Source organism: Emydura macquarii, unplaced genomic scaffold, assembly GCF_026122565.2.
Source record: "Emydura macquarii macquarii isolate MOO-44397 ecotype Brisbane River unplaced genomic scaffold, CSIRO-AGI_Emac_v2 contig_719, whole genome shotgun sequence".
Taxonomy (NCBI): Eukaryota; Metazoa; Chordata; order Testudines; family Chelidae; genus Emydura; species Emydura macquarii.
Window position 1 is genome coordinate 17,057,457 of NW_027130856.1, and position 19,423 is coordinate 17,076,879.

General features: G+C 40.1%; 1 protein-coding gene across 1 annotated transcript in view; it reads left to right on the forward strand.

Moving 5' to 3' along the window:
• The window catches only part of ACVR2B (activin A receptor type 2B), a 139,626-nt gene extending 131,044 nt beyond the window's left edge, over nucleotides 1-8,582 (forward strand). The window contains exons 9-11 of the mRNA XM_067542765.1: nucleotides 125-263; nucleotides 4,329-4,459; nucleotides 5,980-8,582. Coding sequence (XP_067398866.1) covers nucleotides 125-263; nucleotides 4,329-4,459; nucleotides 5,980-6,174 — 465 coding nt within the window. The 3' untranslated portion in view covers nucleotides 6,175-8,582. The remainder of the gene's footprint in view (nucleotides 1-124; nucleotides 264-4,328; nucleotides 4,460-5,979) is intronic.
• Nucleotides 8,583-19,423: the final 10,841 nt, after the last annotated feature.

The following is a 19,423-nucleotide window of genomic DNA, read 5'->3' on the forward strand; positions in this document are numbered from 1 at the left end:
TTGGAGCCATGTATACAGCCAGCTCAGCAGATCAGCAGCTTTGAGGTTGACTGAACAGCTGTAGTTCCTACACACCCAACTATTTCTTGTAACTTAACTTGCATTTTTTTCTTTTGGTGTGTAGGTGGGAACAAGGAGGTACATGGCTCCTGAGGTGTTAGAAGGGGCAATCAACTTCCAGCGAGATGCCTTCCTGAGAATAGACATGTATGCAATGGGACTAGTATTGTGGGAGTTAATCTCCAGGTGCACAGCAGCTGATGGTAAGTGTAAAGATCCTGTCGTTGTGACAGGTCAGCTTCAGCAGGGGTATGTGGTCCAGAGAATGGCGTTGCCTTCATAAAATCAGCAACATGTTCTTCTCACTAAGATGCTAATCTGGATTTTACAATAAACTCTCATTCCCTCTGAATAGTGGACTTCATAGAGTTAAGGTTCAGAATGCTTTTAACCATGTGCAGATTATATTGCATCATGGCTGGGAACCCAATAGAAAAATCTGGAGAATGAGGTGAGAAAGAAAATAGTTCCACAGTTGACGAAGGGCCTATGTCAAAGTGTGAAATGCACTCTGTGCACTGTGTATATGCAGGGAAGGGGGTCCCGTTTTTTGTCAGACCTATTCATTTTCACTTGTTACCTAAGCAAGTTTTGAACCTATCAGAAAGACTAATACGTCAGCTCTTTCTCCTGTACTAAACCTCAGAGAATGGATGATAGTGCAGCCTACACTGTAAGAACAAGAAACCTAAGCACTTGAGTAAAATGCAGCCAAAGCCTTAGCCAAAAGTTTGATTTCCTAGCATCGCCTGACTTTCTCAGTATTCCTTAATCAAAACAGTGCTTGAAAAATGGGATAGCCTCTGGTCTGTCAGCAAGAAGTGTCATGGGGAGATAGTGCATCTGCTAATCGGCGACAGTCCTTGTCATGTGCAGAAGATTGCTTGCTGCTGTTAGGACTGAGTGGAGTCAGAAGCAGTAATTTCGTTCCTGTCAGCTCCATGAATAACTGTTAAACCATGCACTTTTTGTATGGAATCAGGTTGTGGAACAGTCATCCAGTTCTCAAGGTGCTATCTGATTCCCTTATGCTTCAAATATTATTGTTTGTCTGTATTACAGTAGTGCCTAGAGACACAAATCAAATTGGGACCCCTGTATATACCCATGGTAAGAGACAGTTCCTTCCCCAGAGAGCTTACTGTCTAACTAGATAAGACATACAAGGGGAAGAAAGGGAAACAGTCACAGAGATGAAAGCGACTTGCCCAAGGTCACACAGCAAGTCTGTAACAGAGCTGGGAATATAATGCAGGTCTCTTGTGGGTCAGTCCAGTCCAGAACATCCGTTTAAATTCCCCCCCCTTTATTAAACACAGCTTCGAAAGGGGTCTGATACAGCTCCCATTAAAGTCAATGGAAAGACTTTCTTAGACCTCAGTGGAAGCTAGATCGAACCCGAAGTGTAGCTCTATTTTCAGAAGAGACTGTGCATGTGTAAATGTCACTTTCTGACTCAACGGATCTGCTCCATGCATGTATTCAGAGCCATATCTGCTGGCCACATGTTTAGTCTTCTTGGTCATGCAGCGCCCATGCTGCACTATAAAATGGAGCTGAATGGCACGGTGACTCGTACTTCAGCAACAACTTCAGACTAAATTTCGGTTGCAAGACATGGAGTATGCACAAGTATAATTACGGGCACATTTGGTCTGCAGAACCTTTTACTGTTGGAAGGCCATGCTCCAAAAAGATCCCTAGTCAACCCACAAGTCCAGGTTGAGTTTGCAAGGCTGGCAGGTAGTGTGTGGGGGGGAAACATGTTATTACTTGTAAAAATGAGCATATTTGATGTGGAAATCATTGGGGGCTAATAAACAAAGAACCCTGCAATGGCTCCAGGTTTACTGCAATGACGTCTACTGTGGGACTGTCCCTGAAGAATCCTTGGAAACTTCAAAAATGCCTTCCCCTCATATGTCTACATTGCAATTAGACACCCGTGCTGACTTGGGGCTCAGGCTGTGGGGATGTAAAATTGTGATGTAGAGGTTTGGGCTTGGGCTGGAGCCCAAGCTCTGGGACCTCACGAGCAGCGAGGGTTCCGGGTCCAAGAGCCAAGATTCCAATTTAAGCCTGAATGCTTACACCACAGTTGTACAACCCCGCAGCCCAAGCCCTGAGTCAGCTGACATGGGCCAGCTACAGGTGTTTAATTGCAATGTAGACATATCCTAAGCTTCCTGCAAACTTAGTGGCTTCACCAGTGCAGAGGCTTATCCGTGTTTTCCATAGACTACACTACTTCCAGTTCAGTTCCAGATGTTTGTTTTGACCTATGGTCTGGCTCTTTGGTTGTCTGAGGCCACCTCTCTCCTCCTGTTAGTTCCCATCATTTTGAGATCAGCCAGGCTAACAGTTCGAGCTTTGTATATCGGGGGGGCAACCACCAGGTAGCTCCAGCTAGGGCCCCTTTTATTCTCTTTTTACCCCAGTGGAGCCAGAATTTATTGATGTACATGAATGGTGCAAATGTTCACTAAGACTTTCCTTTGAAACACCTAAAGGGGTGTTGGGACAGTCCTAATATTTTGGTGGGGTGGGGCTATGGGTGGGAAGGTCATTAGCATTGTCCTATCAGTGGAGATGGCTTATCTGGGGGCTCAATATTTAGATTCGTGTACTGATTGGCACCACATCAATGGGAAAAATTAAATGGACTTTTAGTCGCTTTTCAGAGTAATAGCCCCATATTTAAACATTGCAGTCTTGAGAGTTTACAGTTCATGAGCAGATAAAATTATCCAGATTTTTTTCCCCCTTCAGTTTGAAGGAATCCATGTGAATTACTTTCAGGATTGAAAGAGGGCACCACTTGGTCCAGAGAGACCGTGCAGTAATGCACGAGAACCCTACAAAAAAATCCCCATTTCAGTCAGTGTGCTATTTGTTAGGGTGCATCCCAGCATTATAAAAGGCCAAATGATGTCTCAATAAACCAAACTTATTGCCACAATTGGAGTCCACGCTGCTGTTTAGAAAAGTTTTCACATGTGGTTGTGGTCCAAAGCAGTTCATGTCCATACTCGTGACAGCTGAAGTGTTCAGAAATCATTCTATACGTGCTAGCTGGGGGTCATCAATAGCACAATTAAAACAAACATCCTCCCAGGAGAAGAAAATATGTCCTCTACTTCTTTGCAGTTTTCAAGCCCTTTTCTCCCAGAACTACGTTGTTTCAGAACGCATTTATGCTTGGCATGGTTCACTCCCGGGGTGGATTGAGATTTAACTGTAACTGAGACTTAACAAGGTCAAAATGAAAGCTTCTGTCCTCTACTACACTGTAGTTAGCTCTCTAACCCTGAACGAGGTTACTGAAAGTTGCTCTCCTCTTATAGCTGACCACCTTACAAAGCAGAATTGACCCAGATCAAGTTTCTCCAGATCCTATGCTCTAAAGTGGCTCAAAAACTGAGTTTATCATATGCCTGAATAAGTTAAAACATTTGAGGCCCTACGTTTGGCTTGTTCGTAGCTATGTTTAACTTTACTACATTTCTGCTTTCCATCTTGCGTCATTTATGTAGCGGTCCATTGAAACACTGAAGAAAGGATTTCAAGAACTATCTGAACATTCCCAAGCTGTGCTTTGTTATGTGGACAATACTGTCAATAGCATAACTGTGCTAGGGCTACCTAAATTGATGATGCCTTGCAGAATGTTTGTGCCTTAATCAGAGCTGCATTCTTTTAGGAAAGCATAGGTTCTCAGGACCACCACTCCAGTGTAGTAACTAAAAACAAATGGCTGTATTATTGCCTTATTGCCATAAGTCTATGATCAGACTAGGTCCTGAAGGAACAAATGAGAAATATTTCATCAGTGTTTGACCTTAGACGTCAGTGACTAACGCGAAGTGACTGGTATATTGATATTTGCTACCAGGACATTGTGTGTATTTGGAGTAATACATCAAAACACAACGAACTGGGACTTGGTGTTAACTTGCTTAGTGTTTTTACAAAATGCCGCACTCATTTTCCACTAGGAAAAAGGCATAATTTGGAGTGTTGTGGAAGATTTGGGGTTCATAGCAGACATCAGTATTAAATTCATGAATTGATAACTAGCAGTACTGGCATTTATGAAGGGGAATGTAAATCGTATTGGTATAAAATGACATGTGAAGTGTGTAGTGGGCGATGCTTTGCTTTGACTGTTTTTCTTTTTCTATGGAATTGCAGTTCAGACTAAGTAAAGAGATCTGTCTACTTAATGGAGTCCTTCCCTGTACTAACATAGTTCTCGCCATGTACCTCAGGTCCTGTGGATGAGTATATGCTGCCTTTTGAAGAGGAGATAGGTCAGCACCCATCCCTTGAGGACCTGCAAGAAGTGGTGGTTCACAAAAAGATGCGGCCGGCTTTCAAGGATCACTGGCTGAAACACCCTGTATGTCCTGTTTCATTAACTACTTAAAATGTTTTCCCTGCTGACGGAATTAGCAATGCGGTCGAGCATTAGATGTTAACTTCAAGCCAGTTCCACCAGGAAAATGATCTTTTAACAGTTTGGCAGAATGGAGCTGTCTTGATGCATAAACTAAACTACATATGAACTTTATTTCTCTAGGCTCTTGGGCCTAATTTTCAAAGGAGCTGAGCATCCACAATTCCATGGGAGCTACAGGTGTTAAGCACCAGGTCCTATGACCGCCACTCTCCCTGACTTCTCTCCTACCCGCCCCCATTCCGGTGATAGTTTTTTGTTCTTTGGGCACCTGTCCACTAATTCAGCTGAGACCACCCAGTCATTGCACATGAGCAGCTGAACTGTCAGATGTTTTACCTGTGCAGAATTAAAAACGATGGCCTAAAGGTAAAATGTTCAGTAGCTCAACCCCCTGAGTTGTTCAGTCCCCGGGCAATAGCTAAGAAGCTAAATGCCTTTAACTTGAATCACATAGTTGCCATTGTTTCAGTTGGTTTAAATTCTGTTTCCCCGAAATCAGGAACGTTAGTTGTTGTAACAAATGGGTGAATCCTGATTATTCAAAATTTGATGAAATTCAGATTCTTTGATATTCTGGGTAACGGGGGATTCCAATGACCTGCATTTAGCTGTACTGAAGGTGGGGTGTTTAATCCAGTAATTGTATAGGATGACTAGGCAAACGAAGCAGTATTTCTTTAGGAAGATGACAGTTTTATGGTCCTTGTAACAAAGTTGCTGATTCTCATGCTATTATCACAAGTCTTGGAGTATTTGGTGTTTTTTCTTAAAATCCCTGCTTCTGAAATCAAATGATTAGTTGAGAATCTCTGCTTTCATTAACAAAAAAAAAAAAAAAAAAAGTTTCTAGCCTTCATTTTTGTGGGAAAAAACTTGATCCAAGTGCACCTACAGGCTCAAACCATAAGACAAAGAACCGAAGTGTATTATTTAAAAAAAAAACAAACCACACAACTTGTTTTAAGGTATTCTCATAATATGTTGACCCCTGACTGAGGATTTTTGAGAACCTGGGGTTAGCAGTATTGATGTAGGGACAGTACAAGGGCTGAGAGTAAAACTACCTCACCCTAGCCTGCTGTGCCCTAAGTGTCCGTGTGAACCCTGCTGCTCTGCGTGAGGAGTTCTCTAGCATGCTTTGAGCTGCTCCTGTTTTAAAGCCGGGAGATCAAAGCGCATTGGGGAACTTTTAAAGTGCAGCAGCAGGGTCCACATGAGCACTTAATCTGCAGCAGGCTAAGGGGCATGCACAAGGGGGGGCAGGGCACCCCCAATCAGCAGGGGCACAGAACACCTCCAGAGCTGGGGTGGGGAGAGCAAGCTCCTCCAGCCCCAGGGCCAGAGTGGGGGATGACAGCTCCTCTGACCTCAGGGTCGGGGCGAGAGATGACAGCTCCTCCGGTTGCAGAGGGAGAGCCAGTGTGTATGTGCTAAACGTGTGTTGCCTCCTGACTCTGCAGGGTTTGGCGCAGCTCTGTGTTACGATTGAAGAATGCTGGGACCATGATGCAGAGGCTCGGCTTTCAGCAGGCTGTGTCGAGGAGCGCATTTCTCAGATCCGCAAGTCAGTAAACGGCACTACCTCGGACTGCCTCGTTTCCATCGTGACGTCCGTCACCAATGTGGACTTGCCACCCAAAGAGTCTAGTATCTAAGTCCGGATTCACTTTTGTCTTTCCAGACTCAGTGGATTAAAAAACCCAACAAACACATGAATGCAGCTGCTATTTTATCTTGACTTTTTATTATTATTATTGTTGTTGTTATTTTTTTTTGGATTGGATCAATTTTACCAGCACATTGCTCTACTGTATTAAAAAAAAAAAAAAAAAAAGAAAAAAAAAGACATCTCAGCAAGCATTCAGGTGCCGACTAATGAATGCAGAAAAGGTGCAGGTACCTCAGAACCTCAACAAACTCACTTCAGTTGTGTTATTTTTTTTATTCAGTTTTCTGGGTTTCTCTTTATTGGTCTGTCTTCTACGCAGAGCATCTCTGACAAATAAGGAAAACCACCTACCATCTTAGAAAACGCAATGCTGCAAACTTTGGAGGAAACTTAAGACTGTTACATAAGATTACAACTTCCTCAAAAGGATTTTTTTTCCCCCCTATTTTCTTTTTTTAGACAGTGAGCTTCAAAAAAGAAACAAACAGCAGATGTGTCTTTTACGGATCTAACGGGTGTCATTGTAACGGAAAAAAACACAAGAAACTGGGAAGAGAATGTTAACTCTTTGATGGTAAAATTGAAGGGGGATATTTAGTATATGGGAAGGGGAGAGTGACGTTGGACTGTGCAGCATTTGGAGAAACATCATTTGCTATGGAGCTACTTCTCAGGTAACCAGTTAATGAGGGGAAGAACTTTTTTGAGGCAGAGTATTAATCACCGCAGCGTATGGAGAAAGTTGGGTCAAAGAGCCAATGGGATAAGCATGGCACCAGTTCTTACTTCCTCCAATATCTCAGGCTCGGGTGTTAAAAGAACAAAACCAAACCATAGGCATATTTTTTTAAAAAAAACTCCAGGTAAGAATTGGGGAAAGACGCTTTTAAGCAGCGTAATTTAGAGAGATAACAACATATTCTCAGAAGCACTCTGTAAAGTGCTGGAAGATTTGAAAGCATTTATATCTTGCTTTAAATACAGTAGCAGTTCCAGGAATAAGGCCTCAGGGCTGGATAACTGCTTAGCCCAAGCTACCAGTGCAGATGGTTAAAAGAAGAAAAGTATGATTTCTGGCTCTGTAGAACGGCCTTTTATTAACTGAGGGGAAAAAATTATCTGGGCCAGCGGCAGACAGTTGCACCCAAGAAGCATTTAAATTATACAACTGCAGAATATAGGGAAATAGCAGGATTCGGGTTAATCATAACATCTGTTAAACCAATTTCTTTGACTCAGCTTTCTCCTTATCTGTGACTAAACTCTTTTGTCTTAAAGTGGTGCGTATTCTAAAATACCGTTACTCTAGTATGCCATAAACTTGCTCTAGTCAGTGAATGTTCCTAATGCTGCTGATTCAACATTTAAATATTTTTTTAATTTGCAAAACATGCAATGTTTAAAAAACAAAAACCACACACACACACAACACGTTACGTGGCTTCCGAGGTTTAAACTGAAAAAAAAAATATTAAAAAACTTCATGACCACAGACCACCTCAAACCAGAAATACCTCAGAATTTTCTACTTGTATGAGTTTTATTATATATTTTGTTAGTTGTGTTGTCTTGTAGTAAGTCTATTTTAATGTAAGTTGGCTTTTATGACAAGGGAGTTTTAAAAAAAGGAAAAAAAAGAAAAAAAGTTCCAAAATCTTTTAGGAAGTGCTACCATTTTTTGTTTTATAAAGCACCATTGTAAATAACTGTATACAGTTGTAGAATAACTGCCTATATAAGGTTCCTGGGCATTATTCACTCTTGTTTGTGAAGGCTGTTTCCATTTTGTGTTATTTTGTTTGGTCTGTTTCAAGTGAAAGGACAGTACATCTTTTTATTAAATAATTTTATTTTTTCTCAAAATATAACATCAATACAAAAATCAGTGTCTTGCTAGACTGAAAGTTATCTTTCCTCCTTTGATTGCCAGAACTTTAAACTTTTATTTGCTTTTATACCAAAATATAGCCCTAAACAAATGACCTTTTTATGATGTAAAAATCTATATTATATAAACAAATTAGGATTTTTTTTGTCACTGATAAAATGTCAACAGGGAATCTTGGTCTAGGTGTAATTTATTAAGCAAACAAAATTTCAACAGGAAAAAAATAGATTAAAATTATTTTTCTCAAAAACATGGCTTTAAAAACCAAGAGTCCGCAAAGGGACAAAGTCCTTGATCTTGGAGAGACAGTAAGGCAGTTGCCTTAACTTGTCTGTCTAAATAAAATCTTAAATACTTCTTTCAAGTTACTGAATGTACATTTGCATATTAATATGTGCACACATGTAAGTGTATTTGTGTATGTGGAAGTTTCTGATTCTTAATGTGACCCTGTTCAGAAAACCTTGACAAAGATGCAGGCAAAATAATAAAATTCTGGCAAAGCTCATGGTCCAGTTGATTAACATCTTTGGCCCCAATGCTACACACATCAAAGTGCTTAAAGTTAATCATACAAGTAGTTCTGTTGAAGTCCTGTGGCAATATTCACATACTTAAAGCTAAACGTGTGCATAAGTGTTTGCAGGATTGGGGCCTTTCTTTTGCTCTGTGAATACATTTCTGCACTGAGATTTATATACATGTGGTTTGATGTTTTGAAAAGGAGTTATTATAAGTGGGATTCTAGATAAGAGTTAAGATTGAATAAACTGTAGTTTTTTAGGCTTTTTCTTGAAATGGGAGCTAGTCCAGGTTGTTATGGAAAGTAAAAGCTGTACTGTCTTTTAACTATTATGATCTTTGTTCTGGATTTTTTCCTTCAGAATTATTTGTAATGGATAAAACAGGCTTGTTACAGCAGTTGCTTTTTTAAAAAATAACCTGATTTCTTTAAGAAGCTTTAAATATTTATTGAAAGTGCCATATGATTTTCAATAGCCTATTACACATTCTCCTCAACAGTCTCTTCTGAGAAAGAATAAACAAAAACTCTTACCATGTGTAGCTTATTTTACTGCAGAGAACTGTAAGGACATACAAACTTTGACCAAACACATTGTGAGGTTCTAGCATCTTCCCTGGCTTTACAGTTCCTTATAGATCATTTTGTGAACATAACTTAGTAGCTGGTAAGAGGGAATTTTTGCAGGGCACATGTGTTCAGTTACAAATTTTAATGTGTTTGTGGGATGAGTGGGTGGGTGTGCGCATGCATGTTAATATGTCAGAGGGAAGGCCTGAGGTCTTGTCTACATACAAATTTGCATCAGTTTAAACAAAGGTTACCAATTTAAGTAAACTTGTGCAAGTTTTTCATGTAGATGATGATGATCTCAGCGGCGCAAGTTTCTAAATACCAAGTTAGTCGTTTCATCACTGCTAATCCAGCATTTGAACTATCATTTGACAGAATCCATTGGAATTTTGTTTAGTATTGTAAAGACATTTCCTAAGATAGCAATAAGGCACCTCCACAGGTGTAGCAGTCATAAGCAATTTCAACCATTTTCCCTTAACACCTCGTTGAATACGATTATGACCATATATTCTTATTTTTGAAGTGCTAATGATCACTGCATTTGCAGACTTTGAGACAAGCCTATATAAAATAACATTCTTTAAAATATTCATAGCAGAATCTGATATTTGGGCATGATCACTCAATTTGCAATTCATAGTTTAATGTTAATTTTAAACATCCTTGGTGGCAATTGTCAATGACAAAATTCCCTTTGACTTCAGGGGAGTCAAGATTTCATCAGCATATATCTTAACTCAGGTTATGAATTTGTCACACTGGCTTATTTAGTTATCTGGCAGATTAAAGTATGAGTTTGCATTTTAAGTTGGGAAATTCCACAGGAGCTGAAATTGTCTATCCAGGATTGAACTGTTAACTGCTAAAACAATGATATCAGTGTACCAGAGCTAGAAATTAGTGAATTGCATATATGCATTTTATAAGAAGGCTGTGAATTAGTCTTGATAAGTGGCAGTTAATTTATTCATGCTAAGTACAGATTTTACATTGCCCTGATCACCAACTCATCTCTAGCAACCTACCAAAGAAGTAATTTATTCAGTTTGTTGCACCAACACAGCTGACTGTTTTGTCATCACTTACAAGTCTCTGATAAGAGTGACAGAATAGTATATTATAGAAAGTGATTTTAAAATTAAAAAGACAAAGAATATGAAAAATCTTTTGGGCTACAGTTGTAGAACTAAGCAGCAACCCACAAAATCAGATCAAGATTTTGTAAAATTAATTAGGACCGGTTTATGGTTCCTTTCTTCATATTGTAGTCAGTGAAGTATAAAGGTACTACTACTCAATGTGAGCTGGGGCATTACGGTCTAGGGGTATGTACACATTGACGGCAGCAAATTCACCGCCGTCAGATCGATCTATCCGGATCAATTGAGCGGAATTGAAGACCCGCTCGATTGATCTGGATGTCGATACAATTAAACCACCTCAAAAGGCACAGCGCAGTGGAGATGGCACACTAAAGGGAAGTTACAAAGTCGATGGGAGTTATGCAAGCTACTCTGTCTAGCTTGCGTAACTCCCGGCAACTGCCTCTGAATTTCCGGGTAAGTGTAGACCGGGCCTCAGTCAAAATAAGAACTTTAAGATGTACACTATGGTCTTAGCACCCGTGTTCTTATAGAAAGGCTTAAAACCCAATGAATCCGTTAATTCCTAAAATTACAGAACCTTCTAAATGATTACTATCCAAAATATAGAGTTCATTGTTGTGTTACTGATACCATAGACTGTTGGCTAAGTATGAATGAAATTGAATTCTACTTTTTAATGTAAAAATATTGTTTTTTTAATTAAACCCATTCTGGGTGAAAGTCAACTAATTCCTCCTGTATTTTTATGTTCTCAAGTAATTTATTTAAAAAACATAATCTTGCTACCACCCAAACCTTAAAGTAGCCCAATTCTCATCATAGAAGTACTAAACAACTCCCTGTATTAAATCAGAGTAGTAATTTGCCACCCAATCCCTCTCTCTATGCTCAGACAAACTCCCACCGAGGTCAGTGAGAGCATTTGTCTGAGTGAAGGAGGTGGTCTTTACTGTATGTGTTATGTCTGTGAACAAGAACTTTTAATGGTCAAGAGCATCTCTCCACACTCTGAGTTCCTGGAATCATTGTTTGGTTAATCTAAAGATGCTTTAATTCCCTTAGGTCTATCAACACATGCAACCATGAGTATAAGGTCCATTTGCATTCAGATTTTCCCACGAGCCCTAAGTTGTGGTGTTGAGATAAGTGAATGAGGATATAGACCAAAGTTGGAAAGGGTTTGGTTTCTTTTGTTTTTTGTTTAAAAAGAGCCATACAGATTTGAATGTTTGTCTCCATATGAAGTATGAGATGCAGTGTCTTAGACTTCTCTCATACTTTTAAGGTGAAATTCTGCTACGCCTCCTCCCCCCCCCACTCACTCCCTCCAAAAAACAAAGTATGAGATGAGACTTACACCTGTGGAAATGCCAAGTGCGCGCACACAGTCTCTATAAGTTTCAGGAGCAATATGCAGCAAATGTCCCTTCCCATTTCTTTAATTATTAGTTAGCAAATTGCATTTCACCTGGTACTGAAATCTCAATCCTGTTTCTATTGAAGTCACTGACTTCAATAGGAGCAGCATTGGCCCTAATCTTGGAAGTTCACTGGATGCAGAATTCCCGATGGGAATTCCCATGTGCAGACCTTGTGGGATCAGGCCACTTCTTACCAGGAGTAGTGATTTCTTTCTCACAGTGTCTAATCTGAAAAACACATGTTTAATTTTAATAGCACCACCTTCAGAGGGGAGAAAGAAGTAATCTCTCTTGTTATGAAAGTAAGAAATTTAAATTGCTGAGGAAATACTGCTTGATAACATTGTGAGTATGAACTTGTTGCAGTCCTGTCCAAGTAGTACTCTGGTTGAGAAGTTGTGAAATAGGAAGCACCTCCTACCCCCGCTATATCACTTTTGCATTCAGAATATTGTTTGTAAATAAAAAAGTAGACTATATAATAGAGGAAAATAAGAACATGTTGACTTTTTTACTTTTCAAAAATATATATATATTTTTAGTTACATATACAAGCAAAAATTCTACATTGTGTGAAGATTCTTTTATACCACAAATTATTTTTGTAAAGTCTAATATGTTTCTGCAGGGAAAAGGGAGAAAAGGTCTGTGTAACCACAGCAAAAAAAGAAAAAAAAATATATATATATATATATATAAATAAAAATATGTAATTTTTAATCTAACTCTGAACTACATCAAAGTGTAGAGGATAGAATAGTTGAATCTGAAACCAATTTAATTAACAGGCAGGTTTGGAAGTACTTGGACATGTTTTGGGGACTGCACTGTACATTTTTAATTGGTTATCTTGCATGTTTCACCCCTTCTGCAAACGAGGCTTGTTGCTTTTGTATGGCCAACTTAGATTTAACCAGGAAGGCTGTTTTCACATATCCATACAAAGATCCATGTGTGATCATTGTGTTGTTGTGCATATGCTGTGATGTTGCTGTGAATTGTGAAGTCAGTGTTAAGAATTTTCAAAGACCAAATACTTGGGTTGATTTTACTCATTGACACGTCCATTTATAGCAGCTGCTTCTGATGCATTGATAATATGATCTCTAAGGAACTGTTGCCAGCAGAAACCCAATAAAACAAATTCCAAGAAATCCCTTCCCTCTGAATGTAAAGACATCATAAACAAGTCAGGATTTTTCAGGGTATTGAGACAAGTGCTCTGTTTTCAGAAGTCAGATTTCACTGTCAATGTAAGGGATCCTTTTTCTGGTGTTCTTTTAAAAAGCACTAGTGAGACACTGCCAAGTTAAAAATCCTATTTAGAAAGTTTCCTAAGCTGTGATACTAATCAAAGGTGTTCTTGAAAGAATTATATAAAACTTACTTTTCACCACTTACATTGGCAGTTCACTTTTTATATTAATTTAGCTTGGACAGTATAAATAGACTACACAGTACTGCTTTACAGCCAATTTTGCTGTCTGGTTCTCGTGCACTTAAACTCTGATGCCAAAATGTCCACGTTTCAAAGAGTGCAGTAAACATCTTAAATCCAAACAAACTATATTCACTGAAACTACATTTCTGTGGAGCCTACCTGACCTGACTGTGTCCCTTTCAAAATCAGCTCTTGGAAGACTTTGAGCAGTTCCTGTCTTTTGTAATGGCAGATCCTACTTCTGTATGTCTTCTGAGGCCTGGTTTACACTTAAAAATTAGATTAATCTAAGTACGTTGCTCACGGCTGTGAAAAGTTTTGCTCCCTGAGCAGTGTAGTTAGGTTGACCTAATCCCTGGTGTAAGACGCAGCTACATTAAGAGAAGAATTCTTTCATCACCTCAGTTACCACCTCTCGGTGAGATGGATTAACTACATGATGGAAAACCCTTCTGTCGGCATAGGCAGGATCTACATTCAGGTGCACAAGGGGCACAGCTGCAGCAGTGTAAACATGCCGTGAATGAAATCCTGGCCCTGTTGAATTGACTTCAGTTGAGCCAAGGTAGATAAGCATGTTCCTGGAGCACTTTCTAAAAATGCCTAGTCAATATAACATGGAACTTCTTGTTCCCCAAAACTTCTGGTTTAGATTAAAGTTCTGCTCCCATAACTAAAGTAATAATCCATGAAGTAAGCAGTAATCCCCTCTGTTGGGACAATTCCACCGAAAGATCATAATTCTGTTATGTCCATGCAGTTCTGAAATGTAACACTATTCTGTTGTGCCTTTGCTTTTTCCATGTAAAAGCAACTGCTGTAATTTTTTAACTTTTTTCTGTCTGAAAAAAACCACTTTTCATTGCCCAGCTGTTATTTCTGGATGCAGTCTGTGATCCAGGTATTTCAAGAACCAATTACCTCAAACCTCATGTTAAACAGTGTTGCTATCTGGATTCTCCTTGATACTACAATATTGTAACATACACTCACAGGAACCCTGCTACATATGGGTGTTTTTTATATATATATATATAATATATATAAATGAAAAAGATCCCCAAGGACTGAAGAAAAAAGCAAACTTTTTTGTTTTCCAACATTGAAACCAAAAGGGCTTCTGTAAAGCTCTATAATGGCATTGTGCTGGATATATATCAAGAAGGTGTTATTTGAAAAGTGCTTCCTATATTAACCTTCTAATTTCTACTATTGTCAGTATTTTCTTGGGACAGATGATGTGATTAAAATGCTGTTCCTGGGTTCGTTTTGGCCAGCTCTGAAGCTCAGTGACATTTCCAATCGTTAAAAACTCAGCATAGAACATTCCGATAAGATCAGTGTTGAAAAACCAGAGTATACCACAGTGCATTTTGGCAAGACTTCTATTGATTTCCTTTCTGTAGAAAGGAAAGCAGTGGCTGTAACCTTGTTCAACTCTCTCTATATTCCAATGAACTAAAGCTTAACCAGTGACCATCAGAGTCATTTTGAAAACCTAACAGAGTAGTAGTTAGTGGCCTTTCTAGCCTGCAGATGTACCTGCTAACTTATAAAAAGATGGCTAGGTGGTAAGTAAGGGCTTGGGATGTTTCATATAACTGTAGATGGAGTGTAATAGTCAACACCACTTTTCTGGATAACAGAGGATGTTTTGATAGAGCCCTATAATTTGAATGGACCTTACCTTTTTTCCTCCTGTGTTTTTTTTAATACAATCAGAGCTTGAACCCTAACAGAGTGTTCCACAACGGTATCTGGTTGAAGGGAATTGCAGCCCTACCAGATTTTTACCTGAAGGAAAAATCTATAATGCTCTCACTGGTCATGTTTTTGGGAAGTGTGGATTAAAATTTCTGTTTCTATTTCAGCCAGATCCCTGATACACCAATACAGTTTGCATTTTACCTGTATGAAATAGTAACATTCATATCCAAACATTAAGTAATTTAAAGGGAGGAAGGAGATCAGTTACTTTTTTTTTTTTAGCATCAGTGTTAGTGTAAGTGTCAAACGTTTGTGTAGCTATTGATGGTTACAAGGAATCTTTGGTACATCTTTTACAAAAGTATTAAACTCTCCCAGAAGATACTTTTTAGAACACCGATGGCCTTTCCATGCAATTATGTAATGGTGCAGAAAGAGCTGTTTGGTACATCAGAATTGAAGGGGGTGGTTACTGCAGACTAAGTAACGTGCTTCTTGATCTTAATTCTATGCCATAAATCCGCACAATGCCATTGTCAATCCGTTCAAAATATCTGCTTATGAATTCTGCATGATCCTCATGATAGAGTTGAAGGCTTAATCTTTCACCTGTTAATATTTTTCACATTTCTGTGAAATTTGACTAATTTTATACTGTAAAGTTGACTTACGTACAGTTTGATGTCAATTCTTGTGGAAAGAGCTTTCTGCATGTAACATTAGACACATACAGTTAAACAACACAGCATAAACAAAACTGTTCAGCAACAAAACTGAAAATGTTTTGGCACCAGCAGAGAGAAATTTCACCCTAACCATTTGTCATTTTAAGCTGTCATATTATCAGTTTTACCAGCTACTTCTAAATTTATGCTTTATTTAAAAAAATAAAAAAATCCTAAAACTTGTCTAGCTTAGTGAACTATGTGTATATCAGTTTTAGGATGGATAGCTAAGTCTTATTACGCTGTGTTACTTAACTTGTATATATAGAATATACATAAGAGTTTGCAGTAACCTGTTTCTCCAGGATTTCCAGTTTGAATGATTTAATAAACTCTGATGATGAGATTAAGTAAATGATTTAGAAGACTGCAGAAGTAAACTGAGTGTAAATCACGGGAAGCTCTATCAGATGGTGAAATAATTTTTAAAGACTCTTTTGGTCCTTGGCTCAAATTCAATAAATACTGTTTGTATACCAGGATATGTGAAATGTAAATGTTGTAGGTTATATTTCACTCTTGTAGCTATTAAAAATGTAGAACAGAGCTAGCGTGTACTACTGAGTTAACAAAAGTTATACTAAAGTATCCTGTTAAAGAAAGAAAAGTATACAGAGTTAAGCTCGTTGCTGTAACCCCTTTTGGATTGAAGTGTGCTGATTTTTTATATATATTATATATATATCAATATATATATATATATATATATAAAATGGCCTAAAGCAGACATCCATTGTATTGCAGTTATGAAATGAAGACATTTTGGAAAGAACATTGTATCATAGTTCATAAATTTGCAGTGGATCTTTGTTCCTTTTTACTGTGGTATTTTAGAAATGAGTCTCAAGATTGAAATTAGATCTGCCAAGTTGGGGTTTTGCTGCTTCAGCTTTGCACTGGGTGCCCGAATAAATCAGTATGAATGTAGTGTTTTTGCCCTGTGCGAAGCAGCTAGACCCCAACAAAAATAGGAGGAAAAAAACTAGAAAGAACTATTTCAAGTTTATCTTTTTGTATATGAAAATAAACAATAAATTACAAACATTATACTGTTCTCTTATTTCACTTCACTGCTGTTCAGCTCCCTACTGTGAAATTGAGCCCAGTGCAGGGCTCACAGCTGCCCCTTCCTCCTCTGCCCCAACTTTCAGCCCTGCCTGGGATTCACAGATGGAGCCCCACCCTGGGATGACAGCCTGAGCTATGAGCCCAGTGCCGAGCTGCCTGGCACTGAGATCCTGAGGGCCTGGGGCTCTGCACAGAGCTCCCAGAGCTCTGAGTGCCTTCTCCAAGCCAGAGACAATAGCAGCCCTGAAATTGACAAGAATGTCTGTTTCACTGCTGGTAGGCTTCTTGCTGTGAAATTTAGCTGGGCTGTCATCCCTAGGGCAGATGGGGGGCTCCAGCTGTGAGTCCCATGCGACAGTTGGTGCCCCACCCTTGGCTATCAGTGCCCCACCATCCCCCAAGTCAATCAGTGCAAGCGCTCCTGGTGAGGATGCACTCCACCAGCAGAAGGCGGGTACCTTGGACACCAACAGCTGACTGAATTACTGTGGTGGCTGTAGGTTTTGACCTAAATTAAGTTGACCTGATTTTGTAGTGTAGACAAGCCCTGAGACAGGGTGCTTCTTATATGGGCCTCAGGATTTTAGAGTTCATTTACCATGGGATCTAAGGATGGTCACCACTTCCATGTGCTTTTCCATACAGCAACTCAACTATTAGTATCTTTGGAAAATGCACATATTTCTCATGTAACTTACACCCTCTATGGAGTGGAAGAGAAGGGAGAGGCTATAACTTTACTGCCATAAATCACCTTGTATGTCTTCTAGCCTTTGGAAGGTACTAAGGCTATGTCTACACTACAAAGATAAATCTACCTATGTTAGGTCAACTTACAGCCACCGCATTCATTACTGTGGTGGCTGATGTCCATGCTACCTCCTTCTGTCGGTGGTGCACGTCCTCACCAGGAGCCCTTCCACCAACTGAAGAGGGGCAGTGCTGGGGGACTGAGAACCAGGGTGTGACATTCTGCCATCTGGACTGGTGAATAGCTGTATTGCCCCAATCCCTCACTGCTGGAGTCCGTCTTGCTGAACCCCCATTCCTGGGTCAGCCCACCCATAGCCTTCTGCAAGCAAGCCACCCTCAACTCAGAGAGTGAATGCTTTTGGCCAGCTACTTATGGGATTATGAAATAGAATAACCCCAGCAAACACACCCAGTCCCAGATGCAACCCTAAGAACTTCCATCTTGCAATGCTCAGCAGTGCCGACTGAACCTTGCAAGCTCATAATTAATTCATCAATTTATCAAAGAAATTGATATGCACCAGCTTTGTCACTTTAAATGAAGTCTCCCCCACCCAAACCACATACACAGCTTTGAGATAAAACAAACACATTTATTAAGAACAGAAAGATTTTAAGTGATTATAAATCAGAGGCAAATAAGTCAGATTGGCTCATGATGAAATAAAAGCAAATCACATTCTAAACTAAGCTTAACACTTTCAGTAACCTTACAAAGTCAGATAATGCTCACCACAGGCTGGCTGATCTTCAGCCAGGCCCTTCTCCTGTGGACAGTCCTTCAGTTGCTTGATGTTGTTTTGTACATGGAATTGGAAGAGAGAGCTCCAGAGTGCAAAATATCTCTTCTTTTAACATGTTCCTTCCCCACCCCCCCCCCCCGGTCAGGTGGCTTCCTCCATTTGAGTCAGTGAGCATCCCTTTATCAATTCTTAGGCTAGTCCATTGTTGCTGGAAGAGCCAATTTATTTTATGCATACCTTAGTGAGGTGTGAACTACCTCCCTGCTTTTAGTGTTTGCCTAGATCTGCCTCAAGCCAAGAGGTACTTATTTGGGACTATTACAGAGCAGAGCTTCATAACCGTACATATGACATTGCAACAAACCTACAGCCATAACAAGAACGTCCAGCATGTCCTGAGCATTCCAAAAACCCCTTATGTGACATGCTTTGCAGTAAACAATACACAGTTACGTTGTAAGGATGAACATGAATGACAGGTACACCCTTCCAGTGTGATTGTCTGGGGTGCAGCGTGTCACACAGGGCTCTCAGCTCCATGCAGCTCCCCATGGGCAACCCAGCTGCCCATAAGGGCTTCTCTTCTCTGCACTGCCAGGTGGCAGCAGATTGGGGGGTGAACTATCAGGGGCTCCTTGCCTATGGCAGCGAGATCCATGCTCCTGGTGGGGAGCAGGGAACTGGGACTCCGGGAGCAGCAGGGCTTCCAACAGGGAGTGGGGTTCCTGGGTGGCAGCCCGGGGTGGAGCGGACTGGGCAGCAGCCAGGCTCAGGAGCCAGTTTTCTTCTCAATTTCATGGTTCGTTGACAAAAATGACAGCCAGCTAACTACACCGCCATGAGCCCTATGCCTCTTATTGAGCTGCTTTTATGATGTCTGCAAAGCAGGGGCGTTACATCGGAGGGAGGAGCATTTCAGCGTGTAAACCTCCACTGCTTTGTCAACAAAACGGTGTGGTTTAGACAATGCCTTAGGCTATGTATGCCCTACCGCTTCTATTGGCAAAACTTATCTCACTCAAAGGTATGAATATTCCGCCCCCGAGGGACATACATTTTGCCGACATAAGCGCGGCTGTGGACAGTGCTATGTCGGCAGGAGAGCTCTCTCCTGTCAGCATAAGGCAGCGACACCAGACATTTTACAGTGGGGCTGCTGTAAGCTCTCCAGGGTAGAGGTAGCTTTAGCTATTAAGGGTTCAGCAGAAAAATCGAACTGACTTAAAAATCTCTGCAGGTAAGGTGCTGTGTGGCAGAGCCTGGCCCTGCTTTTCCTCTTTTTTT